The following is a 21,650-nucleotide window of genomic DNA, read 5'->3' on the forward strand; positions in this document are numbered from 1 at the left end:
GTAATTGTAGGGCTTTAATGGCTAATCTGACAGATTAACGGATGGCAAAGAACTCGCGTTCACCTTTCCTTGCTCTGTTTCTTCATGTCTAAAATTAGATGATTTGTTTTTATTTGAGTAATCTCATTTATCAGGCTGCCATGTTCACAAATGTGTCTGTGAGAGCTCATGCTCTTTTGAGTGTCTGGTACCTCCCGTACTCCAATCTAGTGATGGACGACCCTGCTCAAGCCTCTAGATTTAAATGGCTCTCTGTAAATTCTGCTTAAGACCATATTCATCTTAGCTCTTATGAGGTGGGAGGGTGGATGTGTGTCTCATTCATGGCTGCAGTGTTTATAACAACTGGGTTTGAGGGAGGAAGACAGCTTGTTCAAGTGGAAGGAACTGGACTGTGGCTGTGGTACGGCAGACAGTGTGCCCATATTGCAGGAAGTTAACTCATCTACCCTGGATGACACAGGCAGCCCCTCTGCTGTGTATACACACGAGCAGTGATCAGGAGGAGCCGTACATATCACTGGGTCACCTGCAGTTCTTAGTAGGTTGTAGTAGTTCCATTATATTAATTTATTAGGTGAATGCAGTAGTATCAGTGGAATGCCATGAGGTGTGTTTATGATAACTAGAGCTACATTTAAACAGTGTCTGAGTTTTCCCAGCAGAATAAAGCTCTTTGCTGCAAAGCTGTGATTGTCCAGGAATACTTCCAAAGCATAAACACAGCTTCAGACCACTGTTGTCACGTCTTCAAGTGCTTTGTGACACTTCTGGTGTGGAATGAATGGTAACTTCTTAACTTCTCAACAACTGTCTGTGAAAATGCTAGCTATGAAAGGGGCCTGGAGACAGCACTTTGCCAAAGTGCTGTAATTACAATGAAGAGCATTTGTGCCTCTGGCAGAACGTATAGTCAGAAACTTTATTTTCATTCCAACCAACAAGAACACTGTTGTCACATTGTTCCATATACACTGAACTTGTTTTAGTGGCTTCATCCTACAGTATAGAAAGAGTCAGCACTTCCAAGTCAAATTCCCAATACCTGGTATAATACAAAAGAAATGACTTTAACATTTAAAAGTCATTGTATTGATCACACAGAAATGTGCAGATAAATAATGGCATAATCCCAATGTGTAATAAAAAAATAAGGACAAAAAAATCTTTACCCCATGAACTGAATTATATAAACAGGCATGAAATAATTCAGAAAACAACAAGGAGGAGACATTGTTTTGAATTGTGCTGTACCAGCCATTAATTCCTGTGACAAATCTGTCTGACTTGAACTAATCAATATGTGGCTAAATAGGCTGAATAAAGAGCAGGCTGAAGATTAGACATGTTCCACTCAAGGCTGAAGGGAGTGCCAAATTAGTGTCGCCATGGTAGCCTCTTTATATATTTTAAGAGGCTGTTGCCAAAGTTGAAGACATCAAACTATAAGTTCAATATAATAAGCAAGATATCTGTAGAGTAGCATTTATTGTATTCCTCTGTGGTTGCATGTGTGTCTTTGTCAATGCAAATGTATAGTCTACATATGTATACAGTGTTACCATTGGAAATAAACAATGTTATCCCATTTAGATAAGAGGAAAAATGGACTGTTTAATGATGCTGCTTTGTAAACACTGACACTGTGTCCATACTTGTCTGTGCATAGACACTATGTATTCCATGTTATCTGCCTTATGTCTTTAAGAATGTCAAGGCAAGCAGTTTTTGAAGTGATTTATGAGCTTGGCCATCAAGAAGTACAAAATAAGACACATTGTTACGTTTTGCTGAGCATCTATTCTCTCTTTTCCGCTGTCTCTCCCTACAGAAGTGGGTGTTGTCTGATGCTTTGTTTTAACAACAGGATTCATCAGGGATGGGGCAAATGGATACTGACCAGAGGACCAAGAAAAACAGCTGATAAGTTCCAGGCATACATGGTTCCCTCCACATATATACACACAAACACACACCCACCCAGACATATTCACATAACTCTGAGCTGTCAGGCATCCATGTTGCTAAAGCACAAATTTTGGTATACATGAATTTATGAAACCAAGCACAGACACCTACTATGGTGTTTATCAGTAAGAGTCACTCCCTGTTTTGAGCTTGTATTCCTGCTCTCTTCAGCTATAAAAACCCCCCACAAGTGCACTCTCTGCACCATCGTGAAAAGCACTGCCCCCCCCTTCTTGTCTCTATTTCAAAAGCTTTTCAAACAAGATGCAATTATTCTCAATCAGCCTGCTTGTTCCTGGCTTGCCAGGGACACAGGGGAGGGAAACAATGTTGTAATTAACCTACCTGACAGAACTGGACAGGGACCGCGTGCTCCTCCTAAACTAGGTCTAGGTGCACTTGTGTTTGAAACCATGGTCTGAGCCATAGGAAACCAGTTCAGAAGTTTACCGAGACTCAGTCTTCCACACTGACACCAGCTTCATCACACAGCCACTGAAGTGGGATTTTCATTCTATTGTTTTCCTTTCGTTTCTTCAGAGCCTTTCATTGGCCCTTCCACTTACAGTCACAAATTCCACAAACTGCCTTTCTTCTCTCAACAAAAGGGCAAATAACCTCTTGTCATTCTCCATACCGACAGCTGAATGTGCGTCTGATTATGTTACGGCCTGAACCGTCTTCACTGAGACAATGCACAGACTCCACCTTTCCCTCTCATCCCTGCTGCTAGGTGTCGTATAGACATGCTAAATGTCTTCCAAACAACAGTGTTAATGGATGAAAAGGCAACTGGCAACAGTTTCTCAAAGAATCGAGAGGAAACTTAAATCATTGCAGGGAATGGCTTGTACAGTCATCTCTGGCCTACATGCTATAAAGTGTAATGATTTAGCGGTAAAGCTGGACTGACCTTTTAGTTTCCACTTTAGCACAAGAAGCTTAACATGAATAAATCCATATGGACGTTTTGAGTCCAGAATACATTATGGTTTGTTTAAGTTAACCTTCAGTGACCCTCTTGGGGACTGGTTAGTCTCAGACTCCCTCAGCTCAAAGTCTTACTCCAAATACATTTATAGTCTCTTGTTATCCTCAGATAATTCCCTTGAAGTATATAGGCCCATAATGTATGCTTTCCAACACCCTACTGTAGCAGTTTACTGCCAATGGTTGATTTTGCTCATTCATTTTTAAGCATTTTTAAATTTTCTGATTTTCTTCAAGGATTTCCAGTTGAAATAAACATGAAAATCGGTCAGATTTCAACATGAGATAACATTTCATATTAGCTTTTGATCTTACTTTTCTCTGACCTCTGCATGAGTTAGCAGGGAAATGCGAAGTTACCAAGCATTCGCTTATCTCATGAAACATTCCTCATGGTTGGTGTGATAGCAGAGATGCACACAGTGTCTCTGTGTCTCTGTGTGAATGTCAGGTGGAAGAGGAAATGACAAGACCATTTCCTGTGTTTTGAAGAAGGCATGTGATTGTATGCTGAGGGGTGATAGGTACACATAGGTGCAATGACATTATCACCATGGGAGATGAGGGGAGGAAGTAGATGACAAGTCTTTAAATAAATAGTGAACTTCATATGCCCTCTCTGCTGGACATGAAGCCCCTGCCTGCCGTTTCAGCCTCATTAATTAGAACCAAAAAGGCAGCATGAAACCTACTGGACAAAGAGTGCTGTTTCGCTGTGTGATGTTGTGATGTTTCAAACTGCGGCTGGTTCTCTAGTACAAAAAAGAAAATGTGGGCTGCATAATCACTGAATGTATTGGAACAACAGATACAGCGGTTGTTTTTTCACTGTATTTATTGTGGTCGTGTTAACCTCTGAATTGATGTTAGGCAGCAGCGATAGCTCTGTGCAGGCACGAGGCACATGAATGGGGACTGGGTCTGCGTCACACACATGCACCCGCTGACATCCACCATTGTTTTCTCAGTGGCTGATATATGAACGGAAATAGTAATGAATAAACAGTGCAATTACCCCAGCATGGTGTCTGCCTTCTTTCTTAATGAACACCAAACTCTATAGTCTGTGCACTATCCATCAAACCTCTTTGGCACATACAACCCCTTCCCTGCCAAACACACACATATACACACACAATGTCAAAGACCTCACATTAATACACAGGACAGATACCAAATCAATGTGTGTGTGACCGTCTTCCTGGCCCACTGTTTAAACTGCCCTTATTTATCTTTCCTGGTTCTTAGATACTTATAATCTGTGCCTAGAAATCTCATTCTGTCCTGTCCTGTTTCAATTCTCCATGCATTAATAACCAACAGTGGTTACTAATTCCATAATATTTACTGAAGCATTGCAGCTATTGTTTAGACTAGGGTAATTTCACCTGCTTTATTCCTGCTGCTATTCCTGTTTCTAGCCTGCTATATATATCTTGCATATCATATAATTGTATCATGTAATTGTATATACAGTGAAATAGTACATAGAAATTTTATATATAGCAAAATAGCACAGATAATAATACCTCTACCTCTTCTACTTCAATTCTTCAGAAGCTTGCTGACATATAGCCACCTCATGCTGTGTGCTTTTCAAGTGTCAAGGATGCCACCCGTGATGTAGATCGTCGGTGTGATTACTGGGCCCTGTGTTACTGAAGTTCTTTAGAGTGCTGAAGGAGATAGGAGATCTCAGCCGATCTCCTATCCCCCTCCTTTGCACTGCTGCTTTGGGGGGGCTCGGGCAGAAGTGGGTCATGGGAAGACCTCGGGTTTGCTCTCAATTTCAGATGCTTTCATTACTCTGACCTTTGACACACTCCTACGTAGCCTCCCCCACGTCTCTATCTCACCTGCCACTGTCGATTACCCTGAGCTCGGTCCTGGCTGGGGCAAAAGAGCTGAGGCTTCTGTTCATGCCATGCTGAGAGGAGACGCTCCTCTCCTGCACCTATCATCTCTCACCCCTCCAACTCATTTCCTGCCAGGGTGAGACAGGCAGGTGTGATACAGCATGCCATGGACTCCGGGCTGCTGCAGACTCCGGGCTGCTGCAGCCTCGTTATTGCTCACCTCGCTGCATGTCTGTGAAGTTGTACTGAGCCTGATGGTTTTATGGCGTGATACTTGCATGAGATGCACGGGCGGATTACTCTGGAGCCAAACAGACTCTTTAGAAATGTCTCTGCAGGTCACGATAAAAATCATCAAAGTGAACTCTACCAAATGGGAGTATGTCTCGCCCTGCATCCAAGGTACACAGAGATAAACCATCTGCTTCTCATTTTTAATGTTGAACATGGCATTTGTAAATTTAATGGAAGTGACTGGTTCTGGAAATTAGTGGATAAATTTAGCTGCGGCTAAGCTTGTGCAGTATTCATGGGAATTGCACGGGTGCCAGACAATGACAATTCACAAGCTCTTTTGTTTACTTAACAGACAAATTAAAGTTTCCAATATTACAAATGATGTTTTCTCAGGCTCTGAATATTTAGTAGCTTGCAACCAGAAGCCTGGCACTGATAGGAGTATTGATAAGGAGTGTTCCATTCTTGTAACATAAGCTTCTTTGTCACTTGGTCACTATGAATCATGAATTTTGTGGTGTTAGTTGGAGACCTGCAGGAACCAAGCTTGAGATTTGCTTGCTTTAGGAAACAGCCTGAATTAGTAGTTAAGTTTGATCAATAAAGCATCCCTAGACTTTAACAGATTTATACATGTTGTAAAATCACAGAAAGGATGGGTTTCTAAACAATGTTAAAACAGACTTCATATGGCAGATGAAAGGTCATGTATGTCTGGACCTTATTAAATGTGATTCTAAATAGGGAGCAGAAACAGAGACAGAGGGAGGGAGGGAGAGTCTCTGGCCTCTAGGCCACTGGCGTTGTTGGAAAGTGGAACCATATGCACTTCAAGTCAGTTGCGAACAAATACGGTCACTTCCCACTCTGTCAGAGCTGACAGAGTTGAACTGTTTTGTGTGGACAGTCTTTCCAGACAGGGGTTGAACGCTTCACTGCATGTGCCGTTTAGAGTACTTTAAAGAGAAATGATGAATATGAGTTTTGGATAGTGGGCATGAGTCTTTATGTTTACCCTGGATTTTGGCTCATTTGAAAGACAAGGCAGGCTTATAAAAGCGTCAGAATCAGAATTCTTATGACTTTGTTGGACATGTATCTTGTCCAGTGTGTCATTAACTGTTCAGTTTGTGAGAGTCAAACGGTGTACTTTCCGATCAAACATCCCAGTTCAGCATTTTAATGGGTCAGTCTAAAATTCCAAACGTTGGGATTTTTTACAAATCCAGCAGTACCTGGAATTTTTACAAATCCAGCAGTACCTGACAGTCACAAAGGAAGGCAATTGTTACCATCTGACACTTAGAGCAGCAGCCTTAGAGAAGGGACTGAAAACAATTAATCATTAAGGAAACAAAGTAAGTAAGAAAATCCCTTGTCTTATCAAAAGCCAGACACATGCAGCTCTGGCATGCCCACTCTTGCAGACCGTGTTTTAAGGTCCTCAGTTTAAACTCAGAACCCGTGCCCCTTGGTGCTGTGCTTCACGTTGCCTGATGAAGACAACCCTGCTGTCATGCTCTCAGCCCAGAATCCTGATGTTATAGTGGACGCTATGGAGGAGTTTGCCCTGAAGTGTTCTTTTAGTTCACACCACACTTCTCCTCTCCTCACCTGACTCTCATATTTGAGAGTCTACACTACAGATTAAATGTCATACCACAAAGAAAACCCATCTGTGAGTGACAAAATGAAAGCACATTAAAACAAATTGCATTCTGTCAGCAGTGTAAAAGCCCTGCACATACCCACTGTCTCATTTATTTTTTCATTATTTATTTGTATATTTATAATTTATTTATGCATGCCCTAAGCAGTGCATCACCCTCTAATTAGAAGGACTGCATAACATTGTTAGGGTGAGGAGATGCAGTTTGGAGATGTTGTTAAGGTCTGGATGACATTAGAGTGTGGTGATGCTGTCTTCCCCTAATGCACTTTGTGGTAATGAGGAGATATAGGGTTGATACTATCTCATTTTTCTGGGAAGGTGCAGGAGGCTGGTGGAGATGGGAAGGCTCTGTTTCACATGCACTCTCTTATCATGCCCCACAGGTGAACCTGGGAAAAGAAGAGCGCCTGAAACACTTTCATTTTCATTGGACAAAAGGAGTGGCTAGAAGAGAGGAAGTAAAGGATTTTAGATGGCAAAAGTCAAAGCTATGTGTGTTGATTGTAAAGTGTCCTTGTGTTCTGAAACAGGTGCTATATAAGTGCAACTTCATTCATTCATGCATTCGAATCACTTGCCAAAGCTCTTTGCTTGCCCCTTTCTACTTCCCATATGAAGCGGCTCAGTGGGGCCTTTCAGGCGTCTGACAACAAACCACATGCTCACGTATGGTGACCACAGTGCTAAGCTCAGCTAATGCATGTCCAACACAAACTGCACTGCTTTTGGCAGACCAACAGGCTTGTGGAGCATTACCAGAAGAGCCACGGTGGATATGTCATAAACAAGCTTGCTTAAGCTCTATTCGGAAAGGATTAGTTTTACATGAGGAGGTGGAAAAATGTGATTTTACTAAAGGATGCCAGTAAAATTTATGATCAATTCACACAGGATAAGAAATCTTGGCACAAGTGACTGAAATAGGAGTGGTTACGTGATTTATGCACTGCTATCACATGCGCAACGTGCTTAAATCCACAATCTATAATTCATTTAGCTACCTTAGAGTCAGTAATAGGTCACTGTAGAGGTGAACCCAGTGTCACACCCCCGAAAGGTGGTTGTCAGCTTGGAGGTAGGCAGGTGCTCATCTCACAAACATGCAGTGGCTTCTCACCTGCACCATCTTCCCGGCCCACCTGTCCCTATAGAAAATAAATGGCATCCCTTACATATTCTAATAGCTGCGTTTTGGGTAATGCAAAGCAGTGTCAATTTAGTTGTAGAGAATCCATAAGCACCCATGTCAGTGGCACCAAATCAAACTCCTCTCTCGATAAAGTGCAGCAGATTAACTGATAAGGGTGTTTCCCCTCCTCCTTCACCTGCACTTCTAATGCTTGACACTGTAACCACTGTACATGAGCTCAGAGCTGAGAGGACTGATGAATGCTAGCCTAATAAAAGGGAGCAGAACCTTGTTTGCAAAAAGCATTCTCTTGTCCTCCCTTATTATTATCCTCTTCATATATATATATATATATACACAGTCATTTATATGCTCTCCTACCCTGAGTTCTTCACACTGAATTTATTATAGTGCCACCACACTGCCACCTTTTCATAACGAAGGAGCTTTTCACTTTTTTTCCTTCATTATATCTCTCGCAGACCTCCATAAAAGATATCTAACATCATGTTCTGGCCTGATTAATCATGATGTAATGGGCCTCAGTCTAGAGAGGGCAAAGAGCTGTAACTTTGACCCAAGATAACTTTAAACACTCCAAGTAGGGCACAAGGCTGGTTTCAAAGTCTCTGACCTGTTTCCTATTCCTGAAACAGTGTATGCTGTGGGAGAGCTTCAAGGACATGCAGTCCCTGTGGCAAACCAGGTATATAAGGCTTGATTATGAAAATGAGTTTGTTTCAGATAGGCCTCTCTAACATGGTTACTAGATGACATGAGACTATTTTTGAAGTGTGATATGGTAGACAGGGATGCTGAGATGTATATCCCTTACAGGGTCTCTATGGCGTTTCATTTTATTTGACAGCTTATAACTAAAAACTGTTTTTGGATGCAAGTATGAATGTCTGTTTGACTATATTATTTTTATTGCTTCCTTTTACACGTTTCTAGGGCACTTCTCTGTGTCATCCCTCTCCCACTGCAGTAGCCTTTTGAGACTGAGGTGAGGACGAGAACGCTCACCTTTTATACTAAAATGTTGACTATATTTTCATTGAGGACTTGACGGTTAACAGACAGAACTACAATTCCCAGGGCTCTCTGCCGAGCATCAGTGTGAGATTAACAGTGAGGACTGAACATAAAAACACACAAACTCACTATGGCTACTCACTGTTTTTCTACGGTATAAATGGTCATTCTTTCTTATAGAGATATGTTGATTTTCCAGATGTAAATTAAGCCTAGGGTTGAGCTAAATGGGACTGTCATTGGAGACACTCCACTTATGATTTACCCTACAGCCTGAGGCTAGTTGCAGTTGTGTCCAGCCAAGCAATGGAATCGTATCTGAATGCGACAACAAAGTGTTTTATGAGGTGAAGTAGTTGGAGGGCTTGCAGCATTTTTCTTGTTTCTCAGAGGAATCAAGCAGCATTAGCTGCCTGTTTGGGATCCAGCTCTCACTCTTCTGTGGGCGCAGCAGATCCAAAGCATCTATGACCCTTGCTTGCTCATTGTAGTCATGGCCTCTGCTTCAGCTTGGGCCATGAGCTCATGTTTGGCCCTTAGGTTTGTACTGAGTTCTGCTTTCCCCTCTGACAGCCATGCACATCTGGAAAGAAAGAAAATCTCCTCTCTCTTCCTCAGGGGGAAAACAATGAGTTATTGTATCAGTTTAAATTAGTACTTCAAAAAACTTGTTGGCCCCTCGCTCTTTGCCCAAACTGTGTGACACACTGTGGTGTTTTATGACTCTTACCACATCTCTGCAGCTCCTCTGTGTTAATGTGCGGCCGCTCTACCTCCATGCCTCTGGTCACTCCTTCGTTGTTCTTTCATGGCCGTTCAGTCCTCACTCATCCCCTTAGCCTCCCTACATTCACTCAAAGCCCCTCTAGCATTCTGCTGCTCTCTCCTGGCACTATCAGCTGATCTGTCATCATTTTCCATTTTAGCCTCTCCCCTCTCATTCTCACAGCCCCTCTGTCTTAACCTCCTGTTGCTCTCTCCTGCCTTGAACAGCTGCCTTGTTCTCCCTCTTCCTCCCAAGCTCCTCGGATTCACTCTCACAGTCTTTCTTTCTTAACTCTCTGGTTCTCCACTGTTACTCTCCCAGCAGGTATCTCTGCATAGGAGAGACAAAAGCTCTTTGCATATTTAGGGATTCGTGAAGTTAAGGTGGAGCTGCAAAACTGAGGAGAAAGCATCAGCAGAGAGCTCCAGCTCGATCTGTTCGCCTGCTGTCTTTGAGCCATTGGCCAGCTTGCCCATCAATCCATCTATCATCAGGCACCGGTAGATTGAACAGCCAATGCGTGGGGAGGTGCGTGGCTCCTGTGAGGGCTTTGTTCCGCTACATTACGCTGCTCCTTATGAGATACATGCGTGATAGCAGGGCATTTATTAAAGGAGGGAGAAATGAAATGAAATGCACAACATTGTGTTCTGGGCCCCGTGCTGAGCCCCATCTATTACAGTCTCCCCCTCAGCTCCCACAGACCCCCCGTCTAACGGTGGAGCACAGCAGTGAGTTAATGGAGACAGACAAGTGCATATGCTGAAGACATGGGCATGATGTCACTTTTGGCGGCGCAGTGCATAAAGCAGTATTACGCTGATAAGTGTATGATATTGACAATGAGGCCAGAATCAAAAAGCTGTACCTCTTATGAGCTTTAATGACTCAGTGTGTAATTACTGACTCTCTCTCACACACACCAGATTGCCTTTGCAATTAAACAGGTGAGTCAGCTAGCAGCTCTGTCATTTGTGCATCATGAGAAACACGTATGTTTATGATATGTATATGACTCGAGGCGGGACACTGACTTGGCCTTTCAGTGGCATTCTGTTTCAGCACCGATGGAAATGAACGTGTTTCCCCCTTGTGGCTTGAGGCTTCCGCTGCGCTCTGAAGGTCAGCAGATATACACGGGATAATGTGCAGCTGTTGAGCAGGACTACCGCTCCCATGCCCTGCACTTGCTAATGCAAAGCGACAGGCAGATAGAGACGTGCACAGTCTCCAGAGGGGGCGGTGGGTGGTGGGAGGTGTGGGCAGGGCAGTGTGAGGACATGCCTCGCATCTCACTGGACTATGAAATGTGTGGCATCTGGTGCTTGGGCTGCTGTGTCTCAGCCGCTCTGCACTCACTGCCTCTGATGCCCAAAACCAATTCTACTGGAACCTTGTCGATATAATAGGATACATCTGGTCCTGTTTTGGCACTGTCTTCAGCACTGTCTTCTTTTGACAGAAAGGCACTCGTCCACACCAGTTGGGTCAGTCAGGAAAGGTGAAAGAAATAAAACAAAAAGCAATAAAATAAAAAGAAGATTTAGTCTGGTACCCCTGGCAAAGACACAAAATAAGACTAATAAATATGGCACAGTTACGAGAGAGCAAATGCTGTGCTGAAATAATTTATTTGATGAAGACTTTGTTACATTTGGTGAAGACTTTGTTACATTTGGTGAAGACTTTGTTACATTTGCCAGACATGAGCAGGCAGCTGTGTTCTGGTTTGTATCAAATATTCACCATGAATGTTAAGATCACACAAACCTGTCACTTTCCTTGCAAACCCCTATCGTGATTCAGCTCTGTGCATTTTAATATTTAGCTATTACTGAAGTATCAAATTGATGAATACATTTGTGCCCAGGAGGTATGCTCTTAAGGCATTGTTTTTCTTTCAATGATCAGGTCTGTTCATCTCTGCATCCCTTTAGCACCTGCTTATTTGAAACCATTATAGTCATAATGGAGTCCATTCATGGAGAATTCAGGACATCATCTGCATCACTCACCCCTACAGTGTTGAAAGAGTACCTCACAATTTGGCCTTACAACTCCCTATAAGGTAGCTAAGAAAGATGAACCAGCTCTCGCAACTGAGCCTTTGTTATATCTATGATTTTCTTTGTAAAAATGATCTAAAAATGTCTACTGTAAGTTACCATACTGGGAATGTTGCAGATAACAGGATAAAATTCATCCCCATCTACACCCCGAAGGCCACACACACACACACACACACACACACACACACACACACACACACACACACACACACACACACACACACACACATTTGTTGTGCTTTGATTGCCAGTGAATCGACTTCTATTTTTCTTGTGTTGTTGCTATGGCAATGAACTGAACTAAGCTTTGCTAATGCGGGTTCATGCAAAACTGATAGGCATGATTGCAGTCTTATGTTTTGTTATTCTTTTCATATTCTGGTCATTTTTTTAAATTTCCCAAAGATGCACTGTTTGGTGCACCTCTTGGGGACTAAGAACTCAATAGAAATTTCAATGTTGCAGTAATATGTAATAAAAGCCTCCTCTTACTACAATAGCAGGCATCATTTCTCCTAATACAAATGACTGCATGTTTTTTGTGACCTCAGGCTATTTCCTTGTTGATAATTGCTTTAAATGTACTGGAATTAAGCCATTTTTTGTCATGCATAACAACCTCACTTTAAAAAATCATTTAATTATTATAGTCAGTGAGAGTGTTTGGTAGGTTTTGTTTATAGCCCATTTATACGGGCCTTTTACCAGCTAAATATTACTACTTCCACTGGCTAAATTTGTGTGGTATTAGCAAAACTCATAAACACAACACTTTATTTGAAAGTAACTAGTGCATCATTAATCTTTCATAGCACCTATATTGCAGGTTCATATGTCATATATGGACATTCCTGAATCTTTATAGCGATAATAGCAAGTAAGGTTGTGTCAGGTTAGTTCTAGAGAGGACAACATTATGATCAACTAAACAAAAACAGGTATTTTAAAAACAGGTATTTTTAAAAACCTTACGTAATAACCTTTAAACTATTCAAAAGTATTACTAAATGAAGTTATACCAATTTGATAAACCAGTTTAATCTATAAGTGCGGTGTTTGTACAAAGCAGTTAAATGGAAATGATACACTGCAATCACTTTGTGTTGGTTTTCTTCCCTGGTCAGGCCATACATGTTCTCAGGCCTCTCCCTGTGAGTATTAATGACCACTTGATCGACTTCCCAAGCCTGACTCATCTTTCCCTGACTGTCCTTGCATCCGACCTCTTTTCTTTGTCTCTCACTTTTTTGTCACCGTGCCAACCAGAGTGACCTTCAAAGCCAGCAGCAAGGCACGCCCTCCCATTCTGTTAGCACAGCGAAACCCAGAGCGATCACAACAAAGGAAAACATCTCCACTGGAAAATATGACTGGTTCTGCATGTGGAGTGTACACATGGTCTGTGCTTATGCACTGTACCCAAACTCTGAGTTCTCTCTGTCTTGCAGACCCGCCTGCCACGCCTACTGGAGACTTGGCCCTGGCCTCTTCCATGATCAGCTGCTGAATTACGGCATCGTCTCCCATGGGCGTAGCAGATAGAGAGGCTGAGGAGCTCTGACAACAGGCTCCTGTGTGGAAGGAGTCGGGGGGGGGGGGGGGGGGGGCAGAGGCTGGAGTCATGTACACAGCCAGCAGGGGTGTCATCAGGGGCTGCTCAGGAAGCTGATTGAGTTTGAGTCATTAAAGGATTAGAATCATGGCGCTCAGGGACAGTCGAAGCTGCGAGGCAGAGATGAAGCGAACGCAAGGGCAGCTGTCTTCCTCTCATTTGTCATTATTGTGTATTTAACACTCCTTTCTCCTGTCTGGGCTTTTGTCAGCTCCATGGGAGTTTTATTGACCTAACTATAATCTGCTGCACCATCTTTCTTTCATGGTCAATGGAGTAGCATGCGTCAATGGTTTTACATGGTTGCTGTGTCATTTGAATTCAGTAGGTAACAGTACATTTTCAATTCAGACTGGCACTTTATGGCTAGCAGTAGTTCAGAGAAAGCAGCACAGGGTAATTTTAAGTCATATTGTGGACTCTTTTGTTGACCACTGAGAGCGCATGTTAGTTAGGCAGTGTGTGTGTGTGTGTGTGTGTGTGTGTGTGTCAGGGGGTTTGCGAGGTTGGGAAGATGATGTACTGATGAAATGTGTGAATGCTGAATTGTGTGAAACTGCAAACTCACTACATTCCTCATTTTGTTGGTCAGAATTATCTGTCACCAGATGTTCAGTGTGTGTGCTGCATGTGTCCGGCAAGCATAGGGCATACATTTCTATGTCTTGGCATGTCTGTGTCCAGACACGTGAATGGGGGCATGGGGGTGATTACTGTCATCACAGATTTATGCACCAATGCCCCAGAGCCTCTACTGAGATGTATTCATCCTCAGAGTAATGCACTCTGCTTGATGAGCCAAGGCCATGGGCCCAAGTGCTGATGAGATTGGTTTTTCAGAGAACTGCAACTAAAGAAACTCTCTATGGCTAACTGCTTCAGTCCCCTTTAATGAGCTCTTTCATTTTGGGCCTTTCCCAATGCTAGCCAAAGCTCTCAATATTGTGACAAAGTTACAATAGGTAATGTAAACAATCTCCAGCCTGTTGGTAACTCTTTGTTGGTATATGGGTAAGCAGATACTGGTGTGCATAAAACCACCTTTTCTAATCAGATCTGTATCTGACAGTATCTGTTTACAAAAAATAAATAAATCTGACATATTTACAATTTACAATTTTCACTGGGACATAAAGCTAATTACTTGGCAACACTTCCTTTGATGAGAAAAAAATGAGAGCCAAGTTCAGAACAGGAAGAGTAATTTCCTCACTGGGCATCAGCATCTCAGAGGAATACTTCATACTCACTACACTGGCAACAAGTGCCAGTTCAAATGAATGAGTGTCATTGTCATGCAAAAAGAGAATGCTGGTTTTAACCATTGCTCTGAAAAAGGTGGATATCTTCAGGAATGCACACTGGGTTAAAAGAACAGAGGATATCAGGGGAGTTTGATCAAATATTGGGCTGATATTCTACTGCTCATTAGGATTGTTTTTAAGACATGTACACTTGCAGAAAAAGGGTGAAAGCCACATGACTGATTTTATACCTCAGGATATCTGTGAGTTAATGCCTTTTATTATGTTATATAATACAGTACGCTTTTAAAGTGGATTGTTAATCTCAGTTTGCCCACTTTCATGCAATTCATACTCAACATGGAGCAGATATACTGCGTGTATATAATTACAACCACGTGGTTTAATTAGATTTATTATTTTTAAGCTCAAACCAATAATTATGAAACTTAAATGCACTAAAAAAATACTTAAAACAGTAGGTGACAAACAGACAACTTTCTGATTTATTCCATCACTGAGTCATGAAATACTGAGTGATTTCTGATGTATCAGAATTTCAGACAAGCTGACAAGAATCATCACTCCCACACAGACACAAGCACAAATGTGTTAGTTCTCTTTGCAGTCATCAAAGCCAGTATGGTGCTTGTGAATGTGGTGAAGGTGTTATTCAGCAGAGGGACTGACTCTTCTGATTAATTATCTCTCTTCCTGAAATTAACAATTAGTGAGTTCCCGACTAGGAGTAATCTCTGCATAAAGTTTTGTTGATGAGCAAGCCTGCAGAGACATGAGCCAATCAGAGTACTTCCCCATGATGGCCTATAAATGCTAAGCTCCGGCCTGTGTAGCTTGATTATGTTATTTGTGATTTCTGTAAGGATGTATCTAATGATGGATTCCTGTTAATGACTTCGTTTACAGTTCATGTGGAATGCAGCAATATTAAAAAGATGAGTTCCTGAGAGAAGTCATGCAGGAATAATAACCTCACATCTGACTAAATTATGTAGAATCCCCACCCATGCCCATGACAAAACACACACAAATAACAAATAATTCCATTTATCCCCCCTTATACCTCAAGTCCACTGATTATCAAATCATCCCATCATGAGCTTATTGGAATATTTTTACTTATCTCTATTGATCAACTTTTGAGTCTGTATAAAATATATGAAGTATAAACCATTTGACATGTGATGTTCAAATTGGGGTTATGTGCCTCAGCACTTTAACAGGGTTTTGTGTAAGTGTTGATAGCAGTATAGGTGAAGTTAATGTAATGTAAATATTTGGCAATACATAAGCAAGTTTGTACAAGTGAAGTAATGAACCAAACCCTAGTCTTTTCTCTGTATTATTGTGCCATACATGAATTTGCCGTCACCTCTGTTCTTATTGGGACAGGGTTTTCAGTTAACTGATCTAACACACACAGATTGGATACACCCTCACATAAACAGTACTCATTTAATTTCCATTACAGGCTTCTCTGCTCCCAGTGCTACCATCTACTCATCTATTGTTATGATTACAGTATTATCTGCACCTCCAGCCAGAACGGCTGAGAATTTGTCATTATTCCTCCTGGTGTGAACAAATCAGAAATGAATTAACCTACTGAGCCTGAATGCTGGCCCAGGTGTAGAAATACAAATTGTATGTCTGAGCTCCACAGGAGGTTTCTGCATTTCACTTACCAGGCCCTGTCAAATAGCAGGATAATGACCTATTCAAATTTTGAATTACCTTCTACTACTAATACTGTGGTTTTTGAACTTATCCTCTACAATTCTGGAACTGCAGTTAAATAACAAAATAACAAAAAAATGTTGAGCTTGAGAGTCACAGGGTAATCTATTTCAGTAGGTAAAAGGCTTGATCATTTCACAGGGAAAAGATTAGAAACTGTGAACAGATGAACATGTGCATTATCAACAATAAATACCTTTAATTAAATCATGAATTCATCTGTTTCTATTTTATAAAATCTTGCCTTGTTTTTTCAACATGCTCTCTAAATGTGTAATTTTATTTGTGACATAAATTTGACAAAAACACTTTACTATAGAGTGCAGCAATACAAGTGTATTGCTATTTTCCAGTAGCATTAAAAGCATAATCTGATTTTCTCAGATCACATCTAGTGCAACAGCAATTTTTCTCTTTCTCTGTTATTTTTGACCCCCCTAAATGATATTTCTACCAGTCCACCACACTCCCAACTTTTCGTTTATCAATGTATTCCATTTTTCCATTTCAGTTAAAAGAAAGATTACTATTTACTATAGAAGCTAAGGGCAGGAGGGTTACAAAGGCCAGTATTTTTTATTCCTGTCTGCTGCCTATGTGGTGATAGCATGATCTCTCTGTACCTGTGGAGGTTTCCTCCGGATACTCTGGTTTCCTCCCACATTCCAGAGGCATGGCTGTTAAGTCGATTGGTGTCTCAAACGTGTGGGTGTGTGCATGTGTACCCAGTGACGGACTGGAGCCCTGCCCAGGGTAGGTTCCAGACTTGTGTCCTGTACTGCTGGGGTAGGTGCTGGTCTGCATGACCCTGAGCTAGATTAAGCAGTTAAGAAGATGAATAGAAGATGAATGAATATAAAATCCCACGATCCCAGAAAAACCTCAGAATGTTTCTGGGATTGATGTTGGCTTCCCTGGGATGTGTTGGAGCTTTAGGGGTCACACAGCCCCACATGCCCCATCACCATTGTGACAACAGTCTCTCTACTTCTTCTTTTCTGTCTTTCTCCAAAATCTTTGGATGATTTTGGATGTTTCCATCTATGACACATCTATTACTACTACTAGTTTGTGCATTAGTCATCATACAGATACTCTGAAGACACAATAAGATGGCCAAGAGAAAGAAAGCGGAAAAATTATATATATATATATATATATAGTGGTTGTAGTGAAGTACACAGAAAAAGGATGTATTGGACAGAGGCCCTTCAGTCTTACATCAGCTATGTAAGCAAAGTGCTTCCAAATATAATATATATAGCAAATATATTATTATTATTATTATTATTATTATTATTATTATTATTATTATTATATTAATGTGTAAGTGCATTGTGAATACTTGGACTACCTATTCTTACATCTGTTTTCATGACTACAGCAAGTCTTCCACAAGTTGCCTTTGTCTATGTAAGGGACTCCTTTAGCTGCTGCTGTCTGTAGCCTTGCAGTCAAACTTCAATAAGTCAATGGAGCTGACACCTCAGGAAACACTCTGAACTATGGATGAACTCTCTATGCTGCCTGGAGCCAGACTGGCAAATTCCTGCCTTACAGTCTGGAACCATCCCATTTAAACTTCCTTCCTACAAGGCCATAATGAACCTGAGCCTAATAGACAGGAGCTTTGCTGAGTGGAATATATTGTCCCTGGGTGAAGCAGTCACAATTTACAGAGTTCAACACCATCACGTAGCCTGGAGCAGCCATATCACTGGAGGCACTGTGTGATAGGTCTCCTAAACAATCAGAAAGGTGGCCATGAACACTCATGAATACATGGTGGAAGCTGAATGTTAATGATAGCAAACTGTAAAGCAGAAGTCAGCCACAGTCTGGCCCCAGGCAACTCCCAGCAATAGTGCAATAGTAATAGTATTCTGGATTATGCTGGAGCCTGCATAATATCTCTCTCTCTCTCTCTCTCTCTCTCTCTCTCTCTCTCTCTCTCTCTCTCTCTCTCTCTCTCTCTCTCTCTCTCTCTCTCTCTCTCTCTCTCTCTCTCTCTCTCTCACACCTCCACTAAGGTACATCTAATGGACATAGTTCATGGCAGAATTAGTGTGCTAGGGGTGTTCTTTCTGTTGAGGCAATATATGCAGCCAACAATATAGATTTTTTAAACAGAATTTTTTAAATCGAACATTTATAGCAAGACATACTGTAGCTTTAATGTTTTAAGACCATCATTTGTAAATGCTACTCATTAACTGCACATTTTCTTAGAAAGCAGATTTATTCTACTAGTTCTCTTAGAATGGCAAGTGATAAATTAGAATACACTCACCAACTCAGAGGCACTAAGTCTCAAATCAAAAGAAATGCTGACAGAGTGAGCCTTCTGTTTATTGTGCTGATTGAGTGTCTTTGTTAAGTAGACCTGTTTGAAACATCTTGATTACCTGACCCACAGGATGACAGTTTTAGGGCAGAAAATTCACTTTTATTTTGGTTTCAATTTAATTTAACTGTATGTACTGGAATATGTTTAATGATGAGTTAGTATAACAATATGCCAAATGTATCTACTGTGTAAAATGTTCAGATAAAATAATGAAAGTATTTGTAACACTCTCTAAATTTAGAGGTGTGCAAAGAATATTATTTCTAACACAAGTATTAATTTTGTGATGAGCACTGAGACAATATATACGCAGATAAGTTTTCATAGGGTTATGGGCATTTTTGTAACTGTGCACATTCATAATCATGTCTATTCATCATATTCATAAGCCTGGTTCATAATTCTCATTTATAAACCTGGCAGATTACACTGTCTCTCTAACAAATGCCCTCTCACCGAGATGAGACTGCACAATAATGAGATACAACAAAACACAGCCCAGTTTTTATGCTGTTAAAAGATTTGCAAAATACACTGCCTCTCTCTCAGTGAGTACTCTTGCATTCAAAGCGTATCTTTCCTGTGTGGAGTGCTGAAGATTCAACAGCTGATATCTAGTGCTGTTAATCCTGCGCTCTTAAATCCTCGTTTCTTTCTGAGTACTGTGCTGCAGTCCTCAGCTCTTCTTCCATGGTGGGTTTAATTAAGCAGGAATGAATTAATTGCCCAAGGGAATGGGCAGAATGGAATGTGATGTGTAAAACAGAATGTTGAGGAAAAAATCCATTAAGTGGAGCACAAGCTGTGGTCCCCAGTAGTGACTTACCCAAAGCCAAGAGATAACTCTCAACCCTTCAGTTGTCCTCAGTGGCATGAGGTATTCAAAAACACCATTTTCTTACTTTTCTTCTTTATACAGTGGTCATTACTGACTCTGATATCCTTCTGAACCAGAATAGGTCAGATTTATTCAATAGCTTTGACTTTTACGATATATCTAAATAGCTTTGTCCTCTTTTGGCTGGTAGTTGAAAATCAGAAATGTGATTCAGAACTGGATTCTTCAGCAGAAATACAAATACAAATACAAAAATAAAAATAACATGATTTATGATTTATAATTTGATTAGTTGACTAAGGTATTATAATAAATAATCAAACCCCCTTTCCTCTGAATATAATGCTGTGTTGCTGAGCCTGTTCATATCTAATGTTTAATAATTTGCCTTTGGTTATCTATTATTTGGCATAAGCACAACACTACATATAAATTGCTTAACCTTGTAAACAGTGTATGAGTATGAAGTCAACACAGTAAGTACTTCCATGCATATCGAACAGTCACCAGTAGGAGCTGCAGACGTATGACTGTGATGACTGAGTGTGTTGAGCGATAGCTCGTTCTCAGGGACGGTAAGGAAGACCCAGCAGGGTGTGTGACGGGACCAGCCTCAGCGTCACAATCAATGCAGTGATTAATAGAGCTAATTTCCCCCCACAGTTCCCATCATCACACGCTGATTGTGGCACCTCCCTTCCTTCTGCCTCATCCTGGACGGGAACTGTGCCGTTCGCATGCAGCTGTTCCTGCACTGAACATGCTTCTGTACAAACAGGTGGGGATGAGCAAAGACAAACCCGACTGCTGGACTGGTGTTTCCCATGCCATGATTCATCCAAGAGATGAAACTCACCAGGAAAAACATGAGAAAAACAAATGATATGGAGAGGAAAAAAAAAACATGAAAAGGTTTGTGGAAATTATGTTCAAATGTGTTTATTGATCAACACCATGTATCCTGAAAAGATACAGCACAAAGAGACAATGATGAAAAATGGTAGAAAAGACGTTTCTTCTAAATTGTTCCCTTCATATTTTTCAGTCTTGAATGCAAAAAGATGTTATTATATATATGAAGACAACCACAGATAATGTCATGAAAATGAACATGAGGAACAACAAAAGGTTTTGGATTGGAAAATGAATAACATTACTGGAAATGGATAACACTGTGACACAGAACAACAGGTATCCCCAGCAAGCTAATCTGATGATTTCTGCCTCTATACATATGAATCGCTTTTATACTCAAACATGGAGCTTGTTCAAAATGAATGACCCCTCAAGGCTTTCCCTAGTAAAAATATCTAGTAACCAAGGTAACTGTGAGCCATTAGAAATTGCACTGTGCATCAGTAAAGATTAGTGATCAACGTAAGCATATTATTCTTCCTCAGGCCCCAATCACTCATGTGTAAATCCCCACTGAATTAAAGAAGAGAACAGCACCACAGGATTACTTTGTCAGTGTGTAGGTGAAGTTAGCACCACTTCTTCTGTTCTCTCACAAACCAGAGCAAAGCCAACTACAAAAAAAACTTTGCTGGTCAGCCGAGAGTCTAAAACAGTAGTATGGCAAAGGCCTAAGTCTGAACCCCTGGTTAGGCCTAAGACTGAACCCTGGTTAGTCATAAGTCTGAACCCTGGTTAGGCCCAAGACTGGACCCTCAGACTAGTAAATTAAGAGGTCTCATGTCTTTTGTCACAGGAACTGTGGCCAGTTAAAATCCACAATGAAATCGGTTCCACTGCCTTATTATGTTAGACCAAACCTTGTGGGATTAAATTAAAATGAGTTTTTTTGTCCATGGCAGCTAGTGGTCATAGCAAACATGTCTCTGTTGACATTTCTGATGCTCTGATTCCCATCAAACTTGAACTATGACTGCATGGCATACAGTTTCATTATAAGGCTGAAATTCTGGTTTTGGTATTTCCCACATTAAGATGATGGCTGAATTTGTTGTTTTTTTTTTTTTTTGGTTTTTTTTGCGGTTAACTTGGTTTTTGTCTACTGAAATTCTGGGAAATACTGAGCATATGTGTAAACACAGAGAAAGAGAGACATACAGACAGAGAGAGAAACAGTAAGTGAGAAAGAAGTGAGAACAAGGAAAACCAGATGA

The 21,650-nt window shown here is 41.1% G+C and overlaps 1 protein-coding gene across 1 annotated transcript in view; it reads left to right on the top strand.

The window, feature by feature from the left end:
- cnbd1 (cyclic nucleotide binding domain containing 1) overlaps positions 1-18,330 on the top strand; it is a gene marked incomplete at its 3' end in the record, with an annotated part of 44,372 nt that extends 26,042 nt beyond the window's left edge. The window contains 2 exon segments of the mRNA XM_035530739.1: positions 12,847-12,947; positions 18,285-18,330. Of these exon segments, the coding sequence (XP_035386632.1) occupies positions 12,847-12,947; positions 18,285-18,330 (147 nt within the window).
- Positions 18,331-21,650: the final 3,320 nt, after the last annotated feature.

The sequence above is a fragment of the Electrophorus electricus genome, chromosome 10, assembly GCF_013358815.1.
Source record: "Electrophorus electricus isolate fEleEle1 chromosome 10, fEleEle1.pri, whole genome shotgun sequence".
In the NCBI taxonomy this organism is placed as follows: Eukaryota; Metazoa; Chordata; class Actinopteri; order Gymnotiformes; family Gymnotidae; genus Electrophorus; species Electrophorus electricus.